Genomic DNA, 20,694 nt, shown 5'->3' with positions numbered 1-20,694 from the left:
AAAATATAATGTTGTATAGCAACACAATGCTATGCTGCTAAACCCTCTGCTACCCTATTAAATCAATTCTGGTCCCGTTCCCTGGGCTGCACTCCAACGCAACAACCCACACTACAGTTACTGGCTGCTACTCTGTGCTGCCATCAGAACAGAAAGTACGGCTCCAGCAGTTACTAATGCGGACCCTTTCCCCAGGAGCAGAAGACAACAATGCTACAGACTAAAGGCTGCCTGTGGACAAGAATTGGCTAACCTCCTGCTGCATCCTGGTTCAGTCTAGTTGTCGACGAAGGCTGTGAAATGTGAATGCTAGTAGGGCTGGAATGAATCAATCGCCTCTTCTCTTTCCCTGTCTGCAACCAGAAGGCGACAGATTTGGCTGGTGGAGACAGGACTTGAAACAATGGGGATCCTCTCTTCTCCCTCATTCCACACAGCAAAGCTCACTCCAAGTAGTCCAGTTCAATAATGACAGCGAATGCTGGCTGGAAAAGCCAGAGGTGGGGCCAATTTTATGTAATGGAAGGGAAACTCCTCACCCACAGGGCTGGGCTTTTCAGGAGTGAAGCTGACTGCCTAGACAGAGTGAAAATGTTGTTCGGATTCCCTTTTCTACAAACCAATGAAGACATTTAACCAAAATTCCAGTTTAAATAGGGGGCAGGTATAGCAGTTATATGGAGTAAGTTCTCCGTTTCCGCCCAGCCAGGGAGATCACAAATGCAGCCAGCTAAAGAATAGAAATGCATTTGCCTCAAGTTGAGGTGATTAGAGTACATTCAACCAGTTCACTTGCCATGCCACAAACTTGCATGGAAAGGGGGTGGGTCCCAGGCTAGCTAAATTATTATTATTGATAGTTCGGAACCAAACAGTCTTTAACTCAGTCATACGGGTGTGTGGTACTAATGCATTGCATGCCAATCTGGGGGTCCTTGAAATGTAAACGTTTGAAAGCAAAGCTCAGATGCATGCGTTTTCCTCCCGCAGCCCGAGGCTTCAGCCTGAAGAAGTGACGTCCTGATGATGACTACCGTTCATTCAGCTTTCAAACAAACGTGCCAAACAGATGATGAAAGGACTCTAAGAGTGTACAATAACAGATGGCTTGCCTCAAATTCCATCTCCAAAATCTGAAGAGCCGTAATATTAGAGTCTAAATCCTCTCCTAAGCTACAAATGTATGCAAAAAGGAGGGATAAATAAATAGCAAAAGGCCACAACGGCTATATAATTCTGCCAGGATTGTTTTTTTGGATCACCAACAGTGATTGCATTCCATCATGATCACTGAATGAGTACATTTTACAGATACAAATATCCCTTCTGTTCCATGGACCATAGTTGGACTAGAATTACACCAGATATAATGCAATAAAGCCAACACACACACACACACACACACACACACACACACACACACTAGGTCTAAATAAAACCTTGGTGAGGACAAAGACACGTTTGAATGAATGGATCTCTTTTTCTTCTTCTTTTTTTAACAAGACTGACCATTTAAGACAGAGGAACACAGGCTGAACAATATCAGGCTCAAACACACCCACACAGTCAACAAGGAATGATGGATACAGTGAGATATTTTCTATGCACTGCACACATGCTTCTCAATTCTACTACACTTTGGCTCCTTTACGCAGAACAATAGTGTGTTCAAAACAAACTGGTTGGCCCTCTCACTGTCAAAACAACCATTCTGAGGGTCCAATGTAATACTAATGTAATACTCAGATAATGCATAGCGGCCACAAATATAGTAATACCATATACGAATGGCTGCTGTGTGGCTCTGAATTACATATAAACCCCGTTGCACTCTCACATTGCTTAATGCTAAATTTAGACGACAACGCAGTCACTCATGAATGCACTGAATGCAGCCGGTGCGACGACGCACTGTCTGTTCCCATCGTTGTTATCAAATCAAACAGGGCTATTGGTCGTTTTGTTGTGAATACACCAACCTATGGGCTACTGAAAGCACTAAACAATAAACATAATTATTTTCGTGATAATCGCCTTGTCTTGCATTTGCTGTCCAAACTGTGTTCAAGGTAAAGGAGCCTCAGCATTCTGAAATCAAATTAAAAGGATATTTTGTCTATAAAATAAAATCCACAAGATAACGTATGGTCACTCCATCCTCATCGCATCCACTTGCCGGTGTAGTGAGAGTCCATGTTATTCTTTATAGGAGCGTTAATCCACAGAAACTGGACGCGCAACGCTCCACGTCTCTCGCATCCCGAGACGGCTCGATATTCCCGGCGTGCGCAATTTCACGATTCTGCAAACGAGAGATCGATCCCCGGACAACAATAACAATTTCCCTGCTGGGACAGACAGAAAAGTTTGAAATAAGCTCCTGCAGTGTGTTATGCTCATACACACAACAAGCAGAATTCCAAAATGGCTTCCCAAACGCAACAAAGCCGAGCCTGAAGGCATCGCTGATCCTCCCACTTCCAGGCCTCTGCTATTGTCAGTCTAGGGGCAGATACTGCGTCGTGTGACAGTGTCGCCACAAAAAGAACAGATCTCCAAGCTAACAACGTGTTTGTGGCAACACCAAGGCGCACACTTCAAATCTATTTGATCATGAAAACACTATTTAAGCAAGACAAGCATTATTGCTACTGTTACTACTGCGTAATAAACGTGCATAGTTAGACCAATTACTGTAATTAACTGGAGCGGTAGCCTGGACGAAGAAATCACCAGTCCATATGGCCTGACCTGACTTCACCACGCAGATGGATCATGACATATTCACAAGAACAACTGTTCAAGATGTTCCCCCAGATAAATTACTAAATAAAATAATATAACACATCTGCTCAGTAGCTAATGTGTGCATTACAGCATTAGCCTACACATGCTTTTATTTTAATCCAAATCCAATAAAGAATCACATAAAACTGTTAATGGATACAAGCAATATAATAATAAGCCTACTAAGTATTATTATTGTGTTGTCTGCTGCTGCTACTACTACTATACTACTACTACTACTACTACTACTAATTAATAAAAAAACACAAATTTTCACCAAATTAGACAGACAGAAAAATACATAACAGAGTCATGCCATGCAGTCACACTTGAGCTGCCGCCTGTCTTTAGTTGATTTGACAAATCGACAATGATCTACTTTACAATCAAATCCGGATCAACAGTAATCACAGCAGTAAAGCCCTATTAACGGTTTATTTGGCTTAATACACTCATTGTCAGGAGAAAAACTATTCCATTCACCAACATTTATGAGACCTTGAAAACTACAAAGTGTGGAGGATCAATGAAAAACGATTTCTCCTGCCAGATATTTGTTGTAACATTTACAACACAATTCATAAAAGAAAAGGGAAGGTGACAATATATAAGCATGATTAAGATAATTCAATGACAAAATTGTCCCGTAAATAGATAAACATTGTCAGAAACAAAACCAGAATTGTTTTTGTTTAAACTTAAGAAAAAGGTTTCATTTACATAACTGCCAAGATGAGAAGCTCGAACTCGGGGACGGGACGATGCGCCATCTACTGGCGGCCAAATCATCGTAGCCCAAAAGTAGTCTACCATCTTTGAGTTTGAATTTGAACAAACTTTGACACCAATCACAGTCAAGTTGAGTCAACACTAATAGGCTATAATGGCGGACTTTTGACACCAAGCAAGGCTAGCCTTCCTTGGAAGTAACAATAAAGGAAATTTGACACGCAGGAGAGATCCGACTTTTGAAATTAGAATAAAAGTTATATTTGTTCCCATGTAGGCAACTCATTTCAAACGTATACTGTGCACTATTACTATTAGAACGTGGGCAAACAGCTCTGGTCAGAAAAACATAGAAAACAAGCCTGCTCACTTGCTCAGATAAGTATAGCTAGCTACACTACACACAACAATAGCCCCTTTCAAGCCTATCCAATTGCCAAATACAGGGTTCCGAATCCGAATGGGCTAAATATTAAGTCGCACAAATTAAGCCGCATAAAGATACAACGTGTGCTAATGTGCCAGGCCGCCAGTAGGCTATAGAAAAGGAAGTTTGATTCTGCCAGTGCTTCCGATTCGGAACAAGAACAACATATATCTGAACAACGCTGCAAGTTAGACGTTGCCATACCCCCATTCAGCTTTTACCATTACAACCACACAACGCGACTGAGGCACACATGTACATTTACATATGAATGAATACAAACGTTTTAGGCGTGTCGACTTTACCTGTCAAATCCAAACAGCGCGTAATGATGATGGGACTGATGGACAAAATGGCTTTATTCTGAAGATAGATTCCCGGGTTAAATCTTTGCATGGATTTGGAAGTCTGTTTTCAAAAAGCAGTCTTGCTATGCTCTATGCTGTCTCTTAACGCTCGCCTTTCCCGCACACAGAAAGCAAGCTAATATTTTCCGTTGACAGTAACGTCACGTGACATGGTATCCACTCCTTATTTGGTAAAACGGTCCAAATATGGCTTCTGTGAGAAACTTGAACGTCCCTTCAAGTTGGATGCCAGATTGTCATTCTGCACCATCTTGTGGCTGATGTACAGTATTGCACAGTCGATTGGTTTAGATGAGAAACAGTCGATCACTGGCACTGCAACTTGAAACAGTATTTTCATATAATCAAGGACCTCCAAATTGATACCTATTAGGCTGCATACCCGCATTTGAAAATATTTTGTGCCAGGAAGGGACATGAGAGAAGACTAGCTTTCTTGTTTGTTTGTTTGTTTGTTTGTTTGTTTGTTTGTTTGATTGATTTATTGATTGATTGATTGATTGGAAGAAGGGGAAAAAGGGGTGGGTGGGGAATCAGATATTACGGGGGCCAGTTTCGAATTGCAGCCGTCCGTAGGTGCCCTTTGAGAGCGCTTTTGATTCGATTTCGTATAATCCTACAATTTGCAACAACAGTCTTTAAGCAGGTGGGGAGAAAACAATTTACAATTTAGCTTTTCTAAACTAGAGAGAGTGAATAGTTATTCCTAATACTTATTCTCCCATTGGGCTTACTTGTTGTGGGTGAGATAATAGTATTTCTCATTTTGCTTGGGACCCCTTGGACTCTTCTGGAACCCCCCATGCAGTCAGCCCAGTATGGTCTGGTCAAACACCCACACCCCAGCCTCAGGGGCCTTTGTCAGGTATACTGATTAAACCGTCTACCAATTTGTTGCTCTGGGGGTAAACTAGGGTAAACAGGACGTGTGGGCCTTGCTTTGCCCCAGCCATTGACAGACATCTTGGAAAGCCTTTAAGTTGCGCTCTGGGTTGCTGTGAGAGTACTTCACTCTTCTAGTGCATCAAACCAGAAGAACATACTATACATCATTTTTGCTGCCATTGTAGCTGAGCTCTGGTCTGGAAACTGCATGGCCACTTCCTGAAATAGTCTCCAGATAGTGACTAAAACATAGTGATATACGGTATATCATCGTTGACAGGGAAAGGGCCAAGAATGCACATTGTACAGTTGCGGCAGGTTGTGTGAATGTCAGGTTACAGGTAGGGTCTTTTGGCAGTTGGCACCATACAGTTTGCCACATAATATAGCTGGACGGGCTGCGGTGAACTGGGGCAAACCCTAGGATACAGGATAATACACCTTCTTTGTCCAAAGGTGACACTGCAGACCCCTCAGAGCATTGCAGGTCTGGCTACCCAACATCACCATCAGCTAGACCGCATTGCTGTCCTGCTCTCATTGCAGGTTGTGTGACCTCGGGATTTGTGGGCACTGTTGTGGGGCTGTTGTGGTTACCATCACTAGAACAGCTATACCAGCGGTACTGGTGTGATCCCTTCAGTCCCCACATGGTCATTGGGATTGCTTGTCGGCATTGCCATAGAGACGGTAGATCTCAACTTTTCAAACCACTGAGCCAGCTAGCTGTCCTTTGAGAATCCAGGTCAGGAATAATCGCTCCGGAGCAGGAACCTGTGTCCATAATACTGTAGGTACGGAAGGAAGTGCATGACAGCCTGAACAGTTCTGTCTGGTCGCACAATAGTTCCCTTCCAGTTTAAGAAGCAGCTGTGTCCGTTCTCCCGCTCATGGGACAACACTGCACCTAGGCCCTGTCACTGGTATCTTTGTCCACGATCAGATGGACAGACCCTCCCCCCAGGCCTTGCTTCATCAAAGTTCACATTCCTTACCTTCCTTGTGTATTTGGGCTCATTAAGGTATGTGAAACATTTTGGGAAGTTATACAATAATAGGGCTAGTGGATTATCTTGAAATTGTCAGTGAAAACCTGCAAAACAGGATGGAAAATGCCAGTGATGTCATGCTATTGTCCCCAAGATCATGTGACTTCAATGTCTGAAAGGGAATATGACTGAGCCCAGTGAAGGTGTCATTCCACTCTGCACACCTACCTTACTCCTTTGTGCATTTAAACAAACTGATACTAGTTTCCTGTGTAGTTCTGAATATGAAAATCTTATTTTTCACAATATGTTCATTTCAGCTGCTTGTAGCACAATCTCAAGACAAGGACCGCTGTAAGTATAGGCTACACTTAGCAGTAGTTGGTCAGAATGATTTTTGTACACAGTATTTTATACAAATTGTATACATTTTCAGTTAAGTTAACTTTAACTTAATTTTCTCTCTTTTTACAGACATCTATTGTGAAAGCTGTCTTGCAACAGCACAAGGTAGGATGGATAGCCAATCTGTTTGGAGTTGTCTGTGGATTGCTGAACAAGTATGGAGTTATTGACAACTGTAGGACATAGTAGCCTATATGAGTCTGTTTAGTTGCCATTTCATATCACAAAACGGAGTGACTACTAAAGTTCCCTAATTTCATGAAACACCTTATCAACACTTTACATTTAGGGCTAAAGCTCATTTGATCTGCCATTTTTATTTATTTTCAAGACCTGAAATACTGAAATACTGATATGCTGCTTTCTAGAAATGGAAAACATACTGAAGGAATCCCCAGTTGAGAGCAGACAGCAAGAGGTTGAAAGACTCATCAGTGGGAGTGTATGTGAGAGACCTCTGTTCTACAAGCATGGTGGCGGGTCTACAAACAACGATAAAATGATATCCTCCTGCAAACACCTGCTAGGTATGGTATATGAAGTCTTGTACATTCACTACACAGGTGTGTGTGTGTGTGTGTGTGTGTGTGTGTGTGTGTGTGTGTGTGTGTGTGTGTGTGTGTGTGTGTGTGTGTGTGCGTACACGCGTGCGTGTGTATGTGACAGTGGTTGTGTGTGTGTGTGTGTGTGTGTGTGTGTGTGTGTGTGTGTGTGTGTGTGTGTGTGTGTGTGTGTGACTGTGTGTGTGTGTGTGTGTGTGTGTGTGTGTGTGTGTGTGTGTGTGTGTGTGTGTGTGTGTGTGTGTGTGTGTGTGTTTGTGTTTTAAATGTCTAATATTTGTTATTGGTTCTCTCTATTCAGATGCTCACTATGAGCAATTCCGTGCAGCTTTGTTGAATAAAGAGCCAGAGCATCTGAAAGTGGTCCTATGTTATGAGCAGTCCACAGCATGCACGGGTGTGAAACGCATGTCTTTCGAGGTAGGATGGATGTAGTATCCATTTTGAACGTATTAAACCATTCATATCCATGTGTTTGTTAGATTGAAACTTCATTTCATTTTTTTTTTATTACAGAATTCCAAGGCCCCTTTCAAGGAAAGCGACATTGAAACATTACTCCGGCACAATGAGGCAAACGTGCGCATTGCCAAACCTACACGTCAGAATTTACCCAAACATGAAGAGTTGTAAAATATTAAGTTATAGGGCATTCATCCCATGCAGGAGTGGAACACGCACGCGCACACGCACGCACACACACACACACACACACACACACACACACACACAGACAGACAGACAGTCAGTCACTCCACAAAATAAGTTGGCAGCTGCTTTCATCATATAATTTATGATATTGTTTGCTATAAAGTGTAACATGTTCCCGTGGATACATCTTTGCTGAAATGAATAAACAATGAGTTCTGGAAAAAGATTCCTGTCTTCATTTTGGAAAATTGTAAACTGTTTAAATGAAGGTCTTGAAAAAAAAGTGAATATAATTTGGAACTGTTTTTACAATCTCCACAATTAATTGCAGAATTTCAGCTGCATGTTTATGCTTAATTTTGATCTAACTAAACGATCAAATTGACCACGTTAATTGCACCACGATTGCAATTATTTTATGGTGGTAGGCACTGAAGGCACAGTAGCCTACCATTTATTTCTCACCGTTGGTTGGTCCAACCTTCACATAGCATCCTAGTTTCCTTACGTTTTGGACACGAGTCAGAGAGTCAGACAGTCAGTACTGTACTCTGTCAAAACCATAGGTCAAAACTCGTAATTATAATAATGGCAATTGGTAATAAATCGAGCATCAAGCCAATTCTTGTTGATGTTGATTGTATGTATTGTATGGATTCAATCAAGTTGGACGCGAGTCGCGAGTCACTCGACACGCGAGGTTAATATAAGCTCCTGTAAAGGTAACATGGAGATGGCCTTAGGGCTGAAATGGAACGGAGCCCATGTGCTGTTGCTAGGAGGCGCTGTTGTGGCCCGGAAGAGTGGCAGACAGACAGATGAAGATGGGAAGGAACCCACTCAACTCGATGGAAAGGAGAAGACAGAAGAAAACATAAATCATCAGTGGCGACTAACGTTGATAAAAAGAGTACATGCTTATCTGAATAAAAGGAGAAACGCGGCGCTTTTTCCCATTTGCTAATGCGACGTTGAAACCAAGGTAAGACAAAAAGGCAGCTGTGAATCATGAAATGTCATTCTGCTTTGGCACATCTGCAGCAATACAGGATGGTTGGTATATCTATTTTAGATTCAAATGTTGTTCCTAGCGTGGCCTTATATGTTTGTCAAATGACTACCTTTAAGATCGAAGCTATATCAATGCTGTTTATTATAACAGAGTAGCTACTGTAGGCATAGCTGGCTATATCCTATATCGTTGTATTGTAGCCTAGGCTGAGTGATTGCACCTACTGCAGGCTAATTAGGCTATATAAACCTCTTTGAAATGAGAAGCTTGAAATCCATTAATATCACATTTAATATGTTGGGAGGAAAGATCAAATATGAAATCTCTGACGCTGAAGCAAACAGATACTGCTATTATATTAGGCTAGTATGCTATTATAATACTATATAAGATTTAGCTATGTGATGCATCTGTATATTGTATTTCTTGAGATGTATTTTGTGCACAAATCTTGTGTAAAAATATGTCCTTAAATATAGCTTATATTTTGTATTAATCAGTTTAGAAATGGCATGGTCTCGTAGAAAGGATATGCATGGATGCTATCCCATTGCCTTTGCTGACAAGCATTTCAGAAATAGCTACAGTACACTTATTGATTAGATATGTGATCCCTCATTGCCTGCCATTAGTCTGGAAATGGGAGTAAACACAGAACCTCGCCTCACAGAATAGAATGGCTGGAATGTGTGTGATTCTGTTGTTATGGGGCAGACAGACCCTCTTTTGTTGTGCTTATCTTGCTCTGCCAGTTGCTCATAGTTTAACAATCACAGATAGTGTTGTCTATAGTAACCTGCATCCTCCTCATGGCTCCCGCACCACAAACACGGCCGTTGCTTTGCATTCAAGTGTGTTCACATTCCAGCGACATATAAATGTATCTCCAGTAAACATCACATTTGCATGACGAGGCTACACGACGTGTGTTTCCTGTTCCCAAACAGAGTGTGAAGGTGTAGACACTCAGCGATGGACAGCTATGAGGACTTCTGTCTACGAAATCTCACCATACTGCAGGAGGAGAAATCCAAGAAGATGGTGTCATGCTGTCCCTTTAAACCTGTCTCTACTTTCATCCATTTCCATGGAAGGGCTGTGCTTTCACCTCTGGTAAGGAACTGAAATAATAGAGACCTGCAAGTTGAGTAAATGGATATAACGTAATATTTATTTGATGGCCATTCCCTTTACAACAGTTGTGATTTAGATAATTGGTTCCCATTCCAGATTTTGGGCTGTTCGTATCCTACCCTACTACCCAGAACCTGTTAACTCACATTGATTCTTGTCATTCTATCTGTCCAAACAGGAAGTAGTTACATTTGAGATATCAGGCGAATACAGCTTAACTGGTAGCTTATAAAATTGGCAGTTGCATCTGAACAGTAACACAGACTAGGGCTGAAATATATATCGTTTCAACGTTGTGATGTAATGCATGTGCAATAGTCAGTCACACTGCAAGGGATGAAATAAGGCAAACCTTACTGCTACCAAAAACTACCAAAGTTCACATTTTACACCAATCTTGGTGAAGAAAAGCTGTCTATTTAATCTGATATACCATAATGACTGATGAATTTAATGATTTCTAGGTTAGGTCTGAACGTCTTGCACACACTTTGCATGTTCCTTTCGAAAATCACCGTCACCACTGCTAGAGATACACTGAAGTTAAAGCTGCATGTGTATATCGTGAAAATATGTAGCTTCTGCATATCACACACAAAAAAAAAAGAAGAAAATATCACATGCCCAAAATAGGGATGTTAGGTTGAAAGTGGTTAATTTGATTTAAGGTTGCATGTTGAAAAAAACCGATGTACTACTGTAAGTAACTGTGCTCTGATGTACTGTACTGTGCTCTGAAGCATGTGAGCTTAGATGCGCAAGAGAGAGGATAACTGCTGAGGAACAACCAGGCTGATTCATGTCAGTCAGGAGGAGCATGGCCTGCTTCTGACTGCTGACTAAATGAGTTTACAGGAACAGACCAGATGAATGAGCTGGATCAGTGACAGGCTCTCACAGAGGCCAGTGAAAGTTGAAGGGTGTCTATGAAAGAAATGCAAAACCTCTCCTCATGCCAGAAATGAAACCTGAGGTAAGATGTGTTACAAAGTCACTCAACTTTTCTTTTGCGTTTGTGTGTATTGTGTTTCCAGTTGAACGTGGAGCAACGCAGGGAGATGTGCGACTATAGACAGAGGGCTATCCAGCTAGAGATGGAGAAACAGACCCAGCAGAGGAACAGTCTGTTGACCAGGGTCCAGGACATTCTCCACCAAACTCAGGTTAGCAGAGGGTTCAAACCCTAGTCACAGACATGGACATGGTTGAATGGGAGGACTTGTTAATATTAATAATAATAATACTATGTTTACAGTATATAACGCTTTTCTAAGTACTCAAAAGTTATCTCATGCCTCAATATATAATTATATATGATATCTGTTCCCAATCGATTGTGCTCCATGTTGTTACTATTGGTTGTTTTATGTTAATAACAGATCTAATTACACAGATTTCAAGTATTATGTTCTCATGAACAAAAAGACAAAAGCCTATGAGGAGGGGGAAAAAAAATATTCAGGCAATTAGATGTTAGGGATGCTATGGGAGTCACTGCTATGTTTCCATACAGTAAACAGTAATTCTTTTTTTTTTTTTTTTTTTGAGCTTAAGTTACATATTAGTAAGCCCCATTCAGCCATGCAATGGTTTGTGATAGTCCAGAACGGGTCTGTACGGGTCTGTACTGTATGCAGAAAAAGCCTAGTTTGCTTGAGACAGGTAATGAAGGACAATGTTTCAAGTTAACACTGTTTAGTTGTACTGAGCTCTCTTTTGAGAGAAGAGACTATTGAAATAATCCTTAAGTTAGACATAATCATTAAATACAGTTGAAAGGTTCCATGTAGTCTGTTTTTGTTTTTTGGCTTCACCATATTGTTTTCCCGACTCAGGGGTGTGGCTTTCAGTGTGCCCTTTTCTATTAATTAGGTCTGTGTGTCAGGCCCCAAATATAGCTCAAAAGTTGAATGACAGTCTGACTTGCAATCTCTTGTGGCACTTCAGTGTTGATTACTGTTGTCTGTCTCACTCTCAACCCTTCCTACATTCTACTTACTAGACAACTATTTTAACCTGACGACAGCCTGGCCTTGTCACCTCAAATTGTTGAAATATTATCCACAAGAAAATATTTTCAGGTTTTGAAATCACTTGCCTTGCCATGTTTGCACCACACACAAAGCATCTTAGGAAAGTTCAGCACAAAACATCACAAATGAGCTCATTTAGCTAGTAATGAGGAAGATAAGTCTAGCTGGCAAAACTATTTAATTAAAATTATTTGATTTACAATAATATGATTAGATTTGGCATCAGATCAGGCAGTAGGAAGTGCTAAAATGTGATTGATGTAATGATTACTTAACTGTCCTTAAACAGGTACACAGAGTGCCAAATAAGGAGAGCGACAAACAGCCAACTCCTCCATGTTGTCCCTCTCCTAAAACTGAGATAGTGAATAGCTACACCTTGGTCACTGACACACCTGGACTGCAGAGGAACCCTGCGTTTGAGCATCAAACAAGTGACCATGCCATCAACCCTCATCCTAAGTCCCCCTCTTTCACCAACGGCTACAGAGGAGAGGAGGAAGTGAAGGAGAATGATGAGAAGAGTGAAGAAGAGGAGGACATGAGTCTCGACAGCCTGCTGAAAAGATCCAGAGACTATGTGGAGAGAGAGCAGAGCCGACAAGGGCCGAAGGTCCTCAACAAGGTCAGCCATACACCACTGCCTGAGAGCCTCTCTGACAAGGAGAATGACACCTGTAGTCCACTGGGAGACACCGGCATAGAGTTTGGATTCAGCCTGTGTCACAGCCCTGTCGGCCCACCTCAGACCAAGACCCACCCGTCTGGAAGCCTCTCACCTAGTCTGCCGGAGTCTTACACTCACCTCCCCAGTCCAGAACCCAGCCTCAGTCCTCGTGAACACAGGCGCCGGCCCCGCCCGGTCTCTGCGGGTAACATCCACATTTCCTTCCCCATTGACCCGGCAGACCTCATCCCCAGAAGTCCAGTAAGGTCAGGAGAAAGTGCCGGTGTGGCGGCCTGGGGAGAGGGGTTGTCAGCAGGAATGAGGTCGACTGATCACTGGGGCGTGGCGGTGGGGGGCGGAGGAGGTGGGCTTGGCGGCAGAAGTAGCAGTCGTCGATCCAGTCATTGCACTTCCAGTCCGCTTGGTGAGATGTGTAGCCCCCTCAGTGCTTCAGGCCCCTCACCCAGTCCAGTGGGACCCTGTGATTATATGGCTCCGGGGTTTCGTCGGCGCTGTCATACCCTTGACAGTCAGCTGCATCCCTTCAACCCCCTCTTTGGAGTCGACCACGTGGACCGCAGCCAGGAGAGGGCCCCGCGCTTCATGGCAGGAGTCACACGCTTGCCCCCGAGCCGTTGGAGTCCAGCAGCGCCCCTGAACCAGTCATATGAGGTGGAGAATCCCTCGCCCTCCCTGCTGAGGCCCCATGTGACCACTGAGCTGTATCAGGTCCAATTCAAGATGGAGACCAATGGCCCTCAAGGGCCAAACAATGGCAGGATCACTCCAGCCTCCCTCAGAAATCCCACTGAGCACCAGTCAGGTGACTGCTTTGCTTACAATCAGTTTCTCTTAAAAACGTTTCCTTTGGATGAACTGAAGTCTAACTGTGTGTGTGTGTGTGTGTGTGTGTGTGTGTGTCATCATCTTCAGTGGAGACACACCAGCGAGTTCAGGCTCTGGAAGACATGCAGAGGAGGCTGGAGGAAGAGCATGTCCTGCAGATGTCTCTGCTCTTGGCTGAGCAGGAGAAAGAACAACACCGCCTCAGACAGGTCAGGATGGGATATTACACCTTATCGGCTCAAAACATGTAGTACAACAAAGGATATAACACTACAGTATTAGTTTGAAGTCTTTTTCCTATTGGAGCTATACAAGTTATGTCACATACACTAAAAGAACACTATTTATTGGCCTGAACATGGATGGTGCAGTGCTCAAGGCATTCACATTTTTGTAGCTGGCCCAAAGAAGTGAGATTTTGACATTTGGCGTATACACGTGTTTTAGGAGAATGGATGTGACCGACTTCTGAGTGGGGATGCAGGTGGGTGGGATCGTAGGTCTGTGAGTGACTATCCTGCTTTAAGTCCTGCCCACACCCCGGCTGAGCGCTCACCAGGTCATATAGGTAGGTACAGTCTAATCTAATCTTTTATTTTGGCTGTTTCTTGTTTGCAGGGATGCTTCCTAGGTAGATTGGAACCATGGCCTCTTGATTACCATAGGCACCGCACTTGCATTCAACTTTACGTTAAGTCACTTGACGCAAACTTCCTACCTCGTTTTAAATTCAACATTTCTGACAAAATGAGAACTCAGTAAGGAATGTTCCTAACAAGGGACCAAGTTGATAGAACGTATTCTTCCATATGAGACATGAGCCTTTATGTTAGTACATCAGCATTGACAAAAAGCTATGGTTTATGTTTTCATAAATCAACTCTCTGTTGGGTTTGTTAGATGACAAAAACAGTGTTAGATGAACTGTACTGTACTGTACAAACCAGTAAAGTAACCCTCTATTTTTTATACACTTCTAAGTTCTAACATGTATGTGAAAGCTCATAGTCTCTTTTATTATCCTCCTCAGGTTTCCCTTCTCCTCTCAGCTCCACTGTTCCCTCCCCCTGTCTCCAGTCTCCTGTCTACCTGTGGGGACCCACCTGGGGTGCTAACAAGCCCCGGGCGAGGCTCAGCCAGGTGAGGGACATTTTGACAGCTTTAGCTCACATCCCTGCACTCTTTAGTCTTTATCTCCACTTGCATACATATAGGGCTCCATCTTGCGCCACCTTATCCCTAAACTTATTTGCCATTTCTTACCATTTTGAAAATCATTTTAAAATAGTTCAACTAGCCGATCTACATCTACACGCTGTGAGCTTATAGAGCAGCTATTTGAACAATTTTTTAAGTTTTTTTTAAATAGTAAAATTGTAAAAGATATATATCCCATAGTCTCTCATAACATTTTCATTCTATTTTCTTGCATTCACCAGGTACTTACTGCTGAACAGCAGAGGGCGCTATGTCGACTAGGTGCTATCACCCGTGGCTTCCTCACCCGCAGACTGCTCAAGACAGAGAAAGTCAAACACCTCCGCCAGACTGTGCTGGTGAGTGCAGTGCACACACATACACACACATGTACACACAAACTCACCAGTGTGCACATCCAAAGCAGACCTGTCCCAGACGATCGGAGAGGTCTGGACGGTTCATAACATATTAGCAGAAGATCAGATATGTATTCTGGCTGTATGCCATCCATCTTTATAAACCAACCATAGTATTTTTAAATCAATTATTTGTCAGACAGAAAGCCAGTGTAAATATCTAAGAAATTGAGTGATATGATACTTTTTTGGCCTTACTAGTGAAGAGTTGAAGACCTGAACAATAGCATTCTGAATCAACTGCAGCTGTCTGATGTTTTTAGGGAGACCTGTAGAGACACCATTTAATTACAGTAGTTAAGTCTGCTGAAGAATCACGATAAATGCATGGATGGGGTTTTCCTGCTGAGACAGTACTTTAATCCTTGATATATTCCTAATTAGTAGCTGACTTGGTTTGTAATTGTCTTAATGTGGCTGTGGAAATTCAGCTCTGAGTCCATTAGTAAACCAAGAGTTCTGGCTTGGGGTTGTTGTTTTCAACATTACCAATTGAAGCTGAGCACTGCCTTTCAATAGCTCTGTAAGAGAAGCACCTTTCTCAGATAAGCTACTTACTCCCCATCTACTATAGTAATGGTGGGTCAAGTAACCTGTTGAAACTGCTATGTTTATGTACTTACCGGTATATATGTTTGTCTGCTCAGGACACGCAGGAGTTCATCCACACATTCAAGACTGAACATCCACAGAGGAGACACAAAGTCTCATCACAGGACCTCTCCCTACAGGAAAGAGTTAGAGCCCAGGTAAACACACGCGCCTTGTTGAACTCTGCGGGCGATTATAGCTACATGTTTTCAATAGTTGTAATAGTGTGACCAAAAGACCAGAGCAGCAACAGGTGTTTATTTCTTGTCCCTCAGTTACGCGCAGCCCTTTATGACGTCCATGACATCTTCTTTGAGATGCCTCTGGAGGAGCGACTAGCACTGCTGCAGCAAGACAGGGAGCTCTGTGCAGAGAGGAGGCTACGAGAGATGGTAACCAGCTTGCTGTTAACCACATGAACGTCCCTATTCTGGGGTGAACATTCTGCAAAAATAACAGATCTACAAGGGGGAAAATACTTGAAGACTTAAGCCCTAACCACACCAAAGGGTCAAGAGTAAGACGGTTTTAGCGTTGTCCTTGCGGTGTGATGTCTTGTTGCACGTTGACCCACGTCAGTGTGGTAACAAGACAACTCACCCCGTTTCTGTTTTCCTCCCAGAATCTTCCCCAGTGAGGGGTGGGAGAGGCTGGACAACAGATGGCTGGACTTTGAATATCTCTAACTATAAACTTTCATGACAGCAGACAGCCTAAGTACAAATATAATTTATGAAAAGCTACTACAGTGAAGTCAGTTCACAGAAGTTGTTGTAGGATATGTGGGGATTATCTGACAAGGTACCATTTGAGTGGGCAAAACCTTACATATACTAAATAGTTTATAGGGTCAATATAAGTAAAATAATATAGCCTTTCCACAGGAGTATCTTTTTATATTTTTCCAAAAAGAATACAAACAGCCAATAGCATAATATTATTACAAAGTTATCCCAAAGTTGTGGGAGTCCTTGAATTCACAAAGTTTGAGAACCACTAATATAAAGTCTTGGGGGACCCTGGTTAACAAAGTATAATAATAACCACAAATTAAGTGGTTGTAATTTAAACCAATCACAGTCTACAGGTACACTACAGGGGAAAATAAGTCAGTTTCATCATTGGAAATTACACGCCATAATCATTGTTTTGCTGATGATCTGTTTGTTTCATCCACAGGAGAAAGCCAAATGCCCCAAGGAGAAGGTGACACTGTCTGCTGCTACTCAGAGGTCAATGGACAGAAAAAAGAGGTGAGATGAGCACGGTTAAGTGTTTCATAGCTTGAATGTTGAACTATATTTGCACAGCAGTAATTTTGCTCTTCTTCAGAGGTGGGAACCCCACCTCAGGTACCCCATAGACGCATTTCCAGACAACGTCACACAGGGACAAATAGAAACATTAGTTCATAAGCACTGCATTCATAGAGACAAATAGAAACATTAGTTCATAAGCACTGCATTCATAGGGACTGTAACTGAGGGGGACACCTCCGGTTACTTAAATTAAACACTGGTTGAGGCGGACAATATGGACTTAATTCTGATCAAAGAATTAGGTTCCGGAGAAGGGATATCTTCAGCAGATTTATTTTCTACAATGATGTATGTGTGTGTGTGGTCTGGAATAAACAATAAACAGAAATAAAGAATAGTATCAGTAACATGAACTTGAATATTAACTGAAATATCCACTTAAATAGCCACAGCAAGATTGATGCAATCACAAAACAACAGATATGCCGTATGCACAATTATATTGAAAGGCCATCAAACATTGGTAGGCTACACAATTATTAAACCCAAACTATGCATGTTAAACTCTAACAATACGAGTTGTATAGTTCTACAAGGAAATCAACACTCCATGTGGTATATAATATAACACATTAAGGCCAAAACGGTCCAAATGTTGATAAACACATAAATAATTAAATACTGTAACACAGAGTAACATAAACAGCATACAAACGGACTACAGGCAGTAGGGAGCTAAACAAACCAAACAACCATGTGCTGTCAATTAACCAAACAAACTATCAAAACCTAATATACAGAGTCACAGATATTATTTAACTACTAAAGTAACACTTATGACCCAAACGTAGTACTTACTTTGATTAAAGAACGCACAGAAGATACAATTGGAGAAAACAAATACAATACACAGCTCTCAACAGGTTGGACTGACTGACCATGCTAAACTGCCTAATTTGACTGCCTGTGGAAATTTACCAGCCAATACCAGGTCAGACCACTAGGCGGCACTGACAGGCTTTCTGACAGGGACAAATAGAAACATTAGTTAATAAACACTGCATTCATAGGGACAAATAGAATCATTAGTCAATAAGCACTGCATTCATAGGGACAAATACAAACATTGGTTCATAAGCACTGCATTCATTGGGACAAATAGAAACATTGGTGATGGCTGGATGCAGTGAAATGTGAAAGAACAGAAAAACAGATGGTTTCAGAAGAACCACTGGGAATGGGATGGGGTGCACTGTTGCAGGGTGTATACTGTACTATATACAGTATAGTCATGAACAGATTTTCAGCACATTTTCTGCTCTTATTCTTTATATTTTCTTGATTCTTTAATAGATTTAAAATGTCCTGTTTTTTGTTCAAACTCCATAAAGTGCCGATGTATGTTGCATAAAATGAGCAGACATCACCTCATCAGTAGATCCACAATTATTGCTAAATGTGCCAACAAACTGAAATAATTGAATTGAATCCTGACTCTATATATCTGAGTCACATATACACTTCAACACCATTGAAACATTGTGCCCGTCTTAGTGACATGGTTTCAAAACAAATAATAATTACAAATAGTTTTGCTTATGTTGTCCTTCTATGCTTATAAGTTATAAGTGATTACAGTGGTTGATGTAATCAGCTATGTTCTTTTTATTTGTTTTTTTTCCAGAGTTGGTGAATCTCCAGCCCAGGTCAGGAAGATTATACAACAGAAATCAAAGAGTCCTACTACCAACAGGTACCATACGTAGACCTCTGGAGTTCTATGTTCTATTAAACAGAACCATTGTCAAGTCTTATTCAGGGTTTGTTCTCCCTCTGTCATCTAAATGTCACTGATGTACATTGCCCCCCCCCCCCCCCCCCCCCCCCTCTCTCTCTCTCTATCTCTCTCTCTCTCTCTCTCTCCTAGGATTCTGAAACCAAGCCAAGGACAGAACTCTCCCTCCCCAGGACAAGTACAGAACTCTCCCTCCCCAGGACAGCTAAACCGCCAGGGGTCAGTAGACCCCTTCTTTACACACATCTCTGGCTCTGTGATGTTTAATTCAAATGTCTCAAGTGTTAGTTTAAACAATGCTTTTTGGTTTGGGTTCTCTATTAAAACTGGCAAAGCATCTGTGTCATTTTAGATTTGAGCTATATTTTCGTGCAATCTTTGAGAAATTGTGAACATTTTTGCAAATATCTGAAAATTATTTTATTTAAAGTGAATTTTTTTAACATTTTGCTTATCGGGGTCTCTGGAACAAACTATTTTGAGATGGGGGGGGGGGGGTGTCTGCGGCCAAATACATAATAATTTTTACATGAAAAAGTTTGAGCACCACTTGTATGGGTCCCTTATGTTTTGTTTCCTACATTTGGTTTTTAATTATTATTATTATTTCAAAAATATTTACAACAAACATTCCCAAAAAGAAGCAACATTCAACGATTGAAAACAAAATTCAATAATTTCAGGAAAAAATTAATAAAAATCCAAGAAATTCCATGAATAAGAAAATAAATGTTTAAGAAGTAGTGAAAATAGATCTACTGTACAAGCTCATACTTTGTGAGATTGTAGATCTGCTATTTTCACTAGTTTGGATCCCAGGCAAACGTCTAATTTCTCTTTTGGATTACGGGCTAAAACGTTTGGGAACCGTTGGTTTAAAGTGTGGTGTCACTGTTTCTCCGTCAGGAGCTGGTACAGGAAGACCCCAGAGGAGAGAGTGAGGCGGTCAGACAGCCTGAAGAAGCAGCACTCTCTGGGCTAACAGGAGACTCCTACATTCCCTGACATGTGAACTTGAATAAAAACGCTGCTAATCTACTTTATAAAGTTGTAATGATTGTATGCAGTACCACACGCTACCTTATTTATTGTTGATACCACACACCTTGCTATCTCGCAGTGATTACTGATTTGTTAAAAAATACTTTAAAAGGCAAATTCGCTAACTTTTAAACATGGGGGAAGTAAACACGTTAATAACACTTCCCAGTCAATTATGGCTCTCAGTGCTGGAAAAGCTCCACAAGCCTGGGTTTTAAATGGGTGAAGTTGTCCTTTCATGTGCTTAAGTTTTTGCTTAAGCAGATGCCTTGTGTGGGATATACTGTAATAGTTAACTCTAAGATTGATGGATTTAAAGTAAATTATTAATAGAAAAAAACGTAAGATACTTTTATGTAAGCTACTGTAATAAGACTGTTGTTGATAAAGGGATGCCATTTGAAAACGTGTGCCTAAGAGAAATGAATATCCCTGCTATGTTGTGTCATAATCTGGCACATTTGGCCAGTTGTGTTCTAGTATCTAGTAGTATCTAGTATACTTGCCTTCGCTTTTAATTGTGTTAATAAATATCGGTCTTGTGCTGGCCATCACAAATGGTAGTTGCCATGGACACATTCACAAGTACATTATAATATTTCAAATGTTTTATGCTGAAGAACTCTGGAATCTACACCTCTTTGATGGTGCTGAATTTGTATCAACCTAGTATTTACAGTATGTTCAAACATTTCAGTGTTCAGTTTTGTTTGCTTCGCTAAGATCAATGCCAAATAAAATGAGAATATTTGTACACAATGTTGAATGATTATTATTAGAACTTCATCAATATTCTGTGACTGATCAAAAACATTATATATAGCCTATACTAATAATATTTATTTAAATCGGTTAAGTGCTATTTTTTACATTACATTACATTACATCATCTTTTCAAG

General features: G+C 41.4%; 2 protein-coding genes and 1 long non-coding RNA gene across 10 annotated transcripts in view; 2 read left to right on the top strand and 1 right to left on the bottom strand.

Annotated features, from left to right (window-relative positions):
• sun1b (Sad1 and UNC84 domain containing 1b) overlaps positions 1-4,383 on the bottom strand; it is a 40,611-nt gene extending 36,228 nt beyond the window's left edge. For 2 of the 8 annotated variants that reach the window (XM_080775802.1, XM_080775803.1), the window contains exon 1: positions 2,177-2,471. Coding sequence is in view for 4 of the 8 variants with exons in the window: in XM_080775799.1 (XP_080631925.1) it covers positions 254-265 (12 nt within the window). In the remaining 4 variants the exon portion in view is untranslated. Of the gene's footprint in view, positions 1-253; positions 897-2,176; positions 2,472-4,248 lie in introns of those variants that run through there. The other 6 variants (XM_080775799.1, XM_080775800.1, XM_080775801.1 and 3 more) reach the window with 4 other exon arrangements.
• A 2,010-nt stretch (positions 4,384-6,393) lies between these two features.
• Positions 6,394-7,873, top strand: LOC308324634. The gene is made up of 5 exons (XR_013964942.1): positions 6,394-6,539; positions 6,660-6,695; positions 6,959-7,117; positions 7,452-7,570; positions 7,667-7,873. It is a non-coding gene; the product is annotated as an uncharacterized lncRNA (long non-coding RNA).
• Positions 7,874-8,644: 771 nt separating this feature from the next.
• On the top strand, positions 8,645-20,455 carry ccp110 (centriolar coiled-coil protein 110). Its single transcript, XM_080775728.1, has 14 exons — positions 8,645-8,783; positions 9,761-9,926; positions 10,982-11,110; positions 12,270-13,470; positions 13,581-13,702; positions 13,941-14,061; positions 14,524-14,633; positions 14,933-15,049; positions 15,757-15,858; positions 15,976-16,092; positions 16,880-16,953; positions 18,644-18,712; positions 18,887-18,973; positions 19,661-20,455. Exons 2-14 carry the CDS (start codon positions 9,786-9,788, stop codon positions 19,734-19,736), a joined length of 2,466 nt encoding a protein of 821 aa, XP_080631854.1. The 5' UTR covers positions 8,645-8,783; positions 9,761-9,785; the 3' UTR covers positions 19,737-20,455.
• Positions 20,456-20,694: the final 239 nt, after the last annotated feature.

Source organism: Protomyctophum bolini (assembly GCF_963924005.1).
Source record: "Protomyctophum bolini genome assembly, chromosome: 11".
Classification (NCBI taxonomy): Eukaryota; Metazoa; Chordata; class Actinopteri; order Myctophiformes; family Myctophidae; genus Protomyctophum; species Protomyctophum bolini.
This window is presented reverse-complemented; position numbering and strand designations above follow the sequence as displayed.